General features: G+C 51.4%; 1 protein-coding gene across 1 annotated transcript; it reads right to left on the bottom strand.

Moving 5' to 3' along the window:
- Positions 1–5,317: 5,317 nt before the first annotated feature.
- Positions 5,318–6,154, bottom strand: LOC135389695 (uncharacterized). Its single transcript, XM_064619729.1, has one exon. The coding sequence runs from the start codon at positions 6,152–6,154 to the stop codon at positions 5,318–5,320; it is 837 nt and encodes a 278-aa protein (XP_064475799.1).
- Between the last annotated feature and the right edge of the window lie 1,397 nt (positions 6,155–7,551).

Here is a 7,551-nt window from a genome sequence, read left to right as displayed (position 1 = left end):
TTTCGAGGAATCCGGAAGCAAAAGAAAGTTTCTTGATACAGCACTCGTAGCAAGTCGGAAGGCAGACGGCGAGTCCAGAATTGATGAAGCACTTTCGTAAATTTTATTGCTTCCAACGGAAATGACTTGGGTCGTTTATTGAATTTCAGAAAGACTGATTTCTTTCGCTTTTTTTTTCTTAATCTTTCGTTGCTTCGAAGAATTCTCGTGTCACCTTCGCGCTTTCATTTCCTAAAAGAAAGACATTCCTCCTTTCTTTCATAGCATGACGCGCGCGCCACTGTAACTATTGGGAGACTAGAGTGAAAAAGTGAGAGAGAAACAGGAAAGAATAGGTTGTGCTGCTCAATTTTTCTTCCGCCCCTTTACACATCATGAATATATAGCAAGAACGGCGCGCGCGAACACACACACACACACGGTTACGGTTCTACAGTCGCATAGCAGCACCGAGTCCACTGCGACAATATTGGCACTGCCGCCTAAGTGAAAACCAATGTTGTCACCCTCTCTTCCTCCTGGCAAACTTTTTCGGCTCTCCTCCCCCCCCATATACGCGGCCCATTTGCGCGCGCGTTTCTTAGAGCTTTCTTTGCTTTTCCTCATGAGGGAGAATAAAGGCGGCGAATCTGGTGCTTCTCTCCCCCAAAGTCTAAGAGCTCCACTTCAAACTATGATAAACCACGCGAAACGTGAGTTCGAAGCGAGAAAGGAAGAAAGGACGTGGTCGTCTGAGGCGTGCAGAAGCTCTTATATGTGAGATGCAAGGGGAAAAGGGGTGCTAAGCCGCTTCAGAATGGAGAGAGATGTTTTCTGACCCGTAAGTACTGCGAGCTTTAGATGTAGGTATGCCTAGTAAAATAAGAAACTTCCGATGAGAGAAATCGAAAAGCGCACGCGACCAGAGCACGGGCTTGCAGGAAGAACTGTACGCAACTGGAACTGGAAAAAGTGACTTCTGAATGCAATTATAGTCATCTGCAAACTAATGTGCCATAGTCAAAGTCACAGTCACCTGTCACGCATATGTAAGGAACGAAAAATTGCAAATCCTTAGTTCCGTCCCAATGGATATGATGTTAGAGGGAGACATAGGGTGTTAACGTGAAGATGTAATGAGATCCAACACTGCGTTCGAAATCCAATGAAAGGTGGTTGCAGCCGGGTTGGCGAGTTGTTTGGCTGTCGCAGATACGGGATGCTGCTCGGGGGGTAGACGATTGTGATTACCAAGAAAGGTAGCAAAGATAAGAAAGGAAGACAAGGACAAGACAAGGAAGGCAACGCCAATATTTGCTGGGGTCATTGAGTATGGCCCACTCAAACGAGATATGTGGTATTGTCGGGCGTGCGAGGCTAGAATAAAGAGGCAACCACCGCGTTGAGCAGAATAAAGAAGGTTTATTTTCAACACACAGCTTTAAAGGTGATATGGGCTACGCAACCAGGCGCCAAAGGCGCCACCAAGACGCTACGAAGATGGAACAGATAAAGCGATCCCTACACCTCCTCCCTGAGATGCGAATTCACCATAGGAAAATATAATAGCCACAAGTTTAGACGCTTTGGAGCACGCACCTGGCGTCCATAGCGTGTAACCACAATAGGAGATCGTTTTGGTGTCGCCTCTCTTGGAAGCAATAGAGTAATTGTCCTATGGAACCTGAGTGTTGCCATGAGCTATTCGGCTGTTGGCTCCTTGACAAAGTCGGACTGATGGCTCGGCCACTTCCTATTGGCTGAGTAGGCGGTAACGGCACGAGATGGAGGCACTTAAACCACAAACGACCAGGGTCCTTGAGCCGGACAAAGCACCCGCCCAACACACTGTAGATCAGTAACCCATACTTCTCTTCCGAGCACAAGGCAGGGCAGAGGAGTCGCGCGATGACATCGATTGTAATCTTTAGTTTGTCTCGCCTTTAACAAAGTATCCTTGTATTTTAAAATCTTGTGATCTGGCAAAACGGGAACACGGTTTTTCTGGTAATACTAGAAGACGTGTATTATGCCGGCGTCCCATGAGTAACTGAACTGGTGAACAACCCGTTGCTCCCAAGGAGTTTCGGTAGGGCAGAAGCACCAAAAATGGGTCGTCGAATTTACGCATTAGGTATTTCACTGTACCAACCACGCGTTCTGCTTCGCAGTTGTTCTATGGGTACCTCGGGCTGCTTGTTTCACGATGAAAGCCGTAGGTGCGGGCAAAGTGAGCGAACTCCATAAAGGAGAACTCAGGTTCATTATCAGTCCTCAAAATCTCGGGTATGCCGAAATGTGCAAAACAGCTCTTGATTGTAGTTATGACAGCCAGCGAAGTCGTCGAAGCAAGTGTGATTTTACTTCTGTGATTACTTCTGGGAAGCGGGAGTAATAATCAACCACAAGCAGGAACTCATTTCCTTCAAAATGAGATAGATTGGCTCCAAGTCTTTGCCATGAGCGATCTGGTGTGACAGTTGAAAGAAGCAGTTCTTGACCTGTTTTGTCTGAGCACAGTTACGGCAGTTGATAAATGATAATCATCTGTTTTAGGGACCATGATACAATGCGGCCACCAGACAGCCTCACGTGCTTTCTCTGGGGTTTGCTAATGCCCTCCTAAGAAGTGCCCTTCAGCATATGCTATCTTGCAATTTTGATGTATATATTTTTAAAAAATATGTTCGCATTTAGCTGGGACACCCTGTATACTCCACACTAGGGCGGTACTCTACTCCATTGCTGGTGGTGATGCGGGAGAATGAAATAATGAACCCTCTCACAATAAGAACCGACGTCCTATTGTGTCCAAAAAGGTCAAAATAGCCTTGAGGCCAGAGCGTTGGTGGGCTGGATTTGGCCAGGGACAAAGCAATTTAGATAGAGAGAAGGTGCGAGAGCCCCGCTGATTAAGAGACCAGGAGAGTGCGGTTCGGGGAGGTTGGTAATGTTGGTAATGAAGGAGAATGTGCTCCAGATCCTGTAGAGCACCGCAGTGACTGCATCTGCGACTGTCAACTTGTCACAGGCGATAAGGCCACTGAGCTGTAAAAGCCAGGAGTCCTATTCGATGAATTAATGCAGCATGTTGACGAGAGGTGTTTCGTGGCATGCAGAAAGCGAGCGTTGGGTCAACTCTGCTCAGCATAGATGGGGGCAGAATGTCGGTTGTTCATTGGCGGGAAGCCAGGGGTGTCACGAGGCGTCGAAGAATGGAACGACGGTTTCCTCCCAGCAGTGCAACACTCGTCCGCTTCCGATACGAGAGAGCTGCTTCTGCGGCGCTGACGGCCTGCTCATTCCCCAGGGCACCACAATGAGCTGGAACCTACTGGAGCACCAGCCTGTGGCCTGCTTCGTACAGATGATGGTAAGCCATTAACACATCCGTGAATGGGGATGCGGATGAGCCTCGTATGACACACTTTTCAATAGCTTGCAGTGCAGCTTTTGAGTCAGTGAAGACTGCCCATTTCCGCGGGGTAAAATCAACGATGTGCTGCAGAAAGAGAAGGATTGCATAGAGTTCCGCAGCTGCTGATGAGGTTGGATGCGAAAGGGGTCGTCCTTGCACTACGCCTTCGGACGGTATGACGAATGCCGAGGCGGATTTGCCCTGTATATGCCCTGCTGTAGCCGTAGAAAACTTCTCGCCCACCAGAGCGTAAAAATGAGCTCGAAGGACGTGAGGGGGAACCTGATCTCTTCTTTGCAGAAGGTTCGGAAGACTTACGAAGGTCGGTGGTACCGACAGAGACCAGGGGGTTCCGGCGATGTTACGTTAGTTAGTAAATTAGTAGAATAAAGTAAACCTTGGAGCTTTCAGCAACCCACCATGGGTGCTACCTGTTACGTTATTAGCTACGAAGCCTGTGAGACACTGGCGTGTCCTGTGCGCTACTCGATAGAAGTCGCTTTCAGGGCGGTATCGAACCTTCCTGAGGAGCGGGTGACGGGGAATGTGAGAGCGCGAACGTAGGAAGTGCCGAGCCGTTTCACGTTAACGTAGAACCTCAACCGGAAGTTCACCAGCTTCAGCCAGGACTTGCCGTGTTTTAACCATTCTTGGAACTCCAAGGCAGCGACGAAGGCTTCGGGCAAACAGGGTCCGAAGGTATTTAATGTTGAAATGTTGTTGTTGAAATCCTGTGCAGGAGAGGAAGGCTGTAAAGCACAGTCGCCCTCACCAAAGCCGTGGGAACTACTAGCAGGGAGCGCTGATCACATCCCCATCCTGAACCAGAAATATGCTGAATTGCAGGGGTCCATCGCTGCACTATGGTTTCAAGGTGCTTAATGTGGAGAGCCCAGCGCAGGTTCGAGTCGATTACCACGCCAAGGAAGCGATGGAAACGTTCAGGCTCAAGCTTCTTGGCACCAACTCGAAGAGAGAAATTTATCATAGCCTTGCGGGTGAAAGGGAGCTCGACGCACTTTTCGGGCGAAAGGTCCATCCCAAGTTGCGTGAGGTACGCACGCAAATTATTCAAAGCCAGCTACAAGCGGCACTGAGTGGCTGGGTGTGATTTTCCTACTGTCCAAAGGGCAACATCATCTGCATGCACGAAAAACGACACTTTGCGAGGAATTACCGATTTTAGGCCGGCCATCACCACATTAAAGAGTGTCTGACTCAGAATGCTTCTTTGGGAGACTCCTTGATGAACAGGGTGCTTGGGACTTTGGCCTTGGGATGTACGGACAGCGACAGTTCGGTCCGTAAGGAGGCAGATGAAGAGTTAACCGGATACCCCAAAAAAGTTTGATGTCTAGGAAAATCGATACGACGATCCGACGATGAGCACGTGCATGTTGGACTGTAGAGACAATATAGGTCGAGAACTGGATCTATGGAGCTTCGGTGGCAACGAAATTCAGCCATTTCACAAGGGAACACACCTTGCTTTTCGAGCCCCCAGCCGAGGCGATGCGAAACCAATCTCTCTTCAGTTTTCCCACACAGCTAGTCAGGTTCACAGGGCAAAAGCAGGATAGGGCACTTGGGGGCTTGCCTGGTTTCAGGATGGGAGCAACTACTCGAAATGCCTGCGTGACCGCCTGTCAAGGTTTCGCTGTGCGGCATAGGTGATTTTAACGGGTCCCGGGGACGAGCCGGCGTTCACAAGCTTCAACGCTGTACCGGAGTCGTCGAGACAACCGACGGTGCAGTTAGTACCACACAGAAGTGCGTCGCTAGCGTGTTTTCGTCTACACCCCTGTGAGCGCGGCTAAGAGAGATAGGCCAGGAGCGTAGCGGAATGCAGATGTTTATTGGCCGGTGGCCGCGGATGGAATGAACTCCGGGTGGAGAGCGTGGGCGGGAGCACGCGCTACTTCATCGTCGGCGGAGGCCGCTACAGGGGCCCCCCCGCTGAACCAGAGGTCGCCGCGGAACAGTGCGGACCGATGGTGGACCAGACGCCCAGCTGACGCGGCGGGCAGGAGAACGAGGAGGAGGCGCGCTCAGGCAGTGCGAATCCGGCGCCGGAGGGTCGCTCGAGTCGTCAGGAAGGAGGAAAGCGGGCTTGACACGGTCGACTGAAACAACCTCCAGACGGTTGGGCAGGCGGATGGTTAACGTCTTGCCCTGGCGGGAGTGGACGAGGAAGGGGCCGTCGTAAGGGGGCTGCAGCGGCTTACGCGTGGCGTCATGGCGCAAGAAAACATGAGTCGCTGTGGCGAGTTGAGGGTGGACAAAAACTTGTCGAGACGAAGGGCGGGTGGGAGGCAGCCGTAAGTCCGTGCAATAAGCCTGCAAGCGGATGGCGAAGTTGAGAGGATCGGGGGCCGGCTGCTGGAGGCAGGCTGCATCGAAGAATTGCCCGGGCAGACGCAGTGGGGCACCGAAGACCAGGTCGGCAGGGGAGAGCGGGAAGTCAGACCGGGTGGCGGACCGTATGCCCAGCATGATGAGGGGCAATCGCTCTACCCACTGGTCAGAAGGATTGGCTCGGAGGGCGCTCTTGAGGGTTCGGTGGAGGCGCTCTACGATCCCATTGGCGCAGGGATGGTAGGCTGTGGTTTGATGGTGGCGAGCTCCCAGAAAACGGCAGAGATCAGCAAAAAGTCGCGAAGTAAACTGTCGCCCTCGGTCCGTAGTAATGACAGCTGGAGCCCCAAAACGGGCCACCCATCTGTGCAGAAAGGCGCGGACGACAGTGCTGGCAGTCATGTCCTTGATGGGTAGTGCCTCCGGCCAGCGCGTGAAACGATCCACGATTGTGAGTAGGTAGGAGTGGCCGGACGACGTGGGCAGAGGTCGCACTAGGTCCAGGTGGATATGTCGGAAACGGGCGTCGGGTGTTGGAAACGGAAGTGGTGGAGAGCGTGGGCGGGAGCACGCGCTTCTTCATCGTCGGCGGAGGCCGCTACACCCCTAACGATAGCCAAGGCCGTGAGAGGATTCTTTTGAAGGGGCGCCTCCTTCAGAGATGATACCGCCTTCCACATCTTTGTGGACGAGTCAAACGGTGAAAGATGATGACGAAACTTACGCCAACGCTTCCAGTCTTCTTTCTTAAGTTCTCGTAACTTTAGCTTTCATCCGGCGTATGCCACAATGTCAGTAAGTCGCCAACGAACCGTTCTTTCATTTCGGCGGCGTAATGCCCTAAGATGGTAATTGCTGGTGAATGACCGACATGTCCTGTTACCCTTTTAGACATGACCACCGCGTCCTGAATGCTGCAACTAATTGAATGAATTTAATGAATGCGAGAAAGCCTCTGGGGACATACCGGTGTGCACAGATGTTCTGAGGTCCTCATGAAAAAGTCTCCAGTTCATGAAAGTATCGGTCCAGTAGTTGCTGAGAGGGGCAGTCTATCGTGCGAAATATATAGAGGAAAATGAGCGCTACCTCTGGTGTCGACATCCGTAGCGCACGACAAGTGGCGAATTATGTCGGCTGAGCACCACGAAAGGTTCAATACATCGAGTGATGTTGGGGATCGCATGTAAGTTGGCTCTCGGTTGTTCAGCAGGCACATGTTACTATTCACCCCGTGCTTCCAACAACCTCCTTCCCCTGCCGTCCGTCTTTCGTCTTCCACAGGCTGTGTGTGGCCGTGGACATTGAAGTCACCGAGCACGAGCGCCGGGGCTTCCAATATATTAAGAGGATTGATTAGATCGATAGATTGTGTATCCATTGACGTGAGTGTAGCATCCATGCCGTGTTCGCATACAGCTATCAAATGGAACTTGTACTGTTGTAGATGTGATTTAAAATAAGGGAGCCTGTTACACAGCTTCGAGGATAACGCTGCATCGCCATGGCCTTTCTGTTCAATGCCGTCATACTGAGGTAAAGAAATGCCTCCAGTGCCAGGAGCGCTTGGACCTCGGGCAGTTTCGACGCACCAGGAAATGCAGACACAATTGCCTTAAGTGCTGCGAGTACCGCAGAGAAGAGACCCAGAGAAGGCACATCCTCAGGGGCTGATGATGGTAACTGTCTTCTCGTCCCTCCTGCTTCCGTCAAACTGGTGTACGTGCGTTTAATCTGACTTGATCAACCATGAGGTGTTGGGTGGCTGCTTGTGATGGCTTGTGAGTGCGGGAAGTTCT

Source organism: Ornithodoros turicata, chromosome 3 (assembly GCF_037126465.1).
Source record: "Ornithodoros turicata isolate Travis chromosome 3, ASM3712646v1, whole genome shotgun sequence".
NCBI classification, from domain to species: Eukaryota; Metazoa; Arthropoda; class Arachnida; order Ixodida; family Argasidae; genus Ornithodoros; species Ornithodoros turicata.
The sequence above is the reverse complement of the archived record's forward strand: the minus strand, read 5'-3'. Positions and strand labels throughout refer to the sequence as shown.

What these genes read in the sequence shown, in the direction of transcription:
- LOC135389695 (XM_064619729.1), bottom strand. Translation starts at nt 6,154, where the DNA reads ATGACTGCCAGCACTGTCGTCCGCGCCTTTCTGCACAGATGGGTGGCC.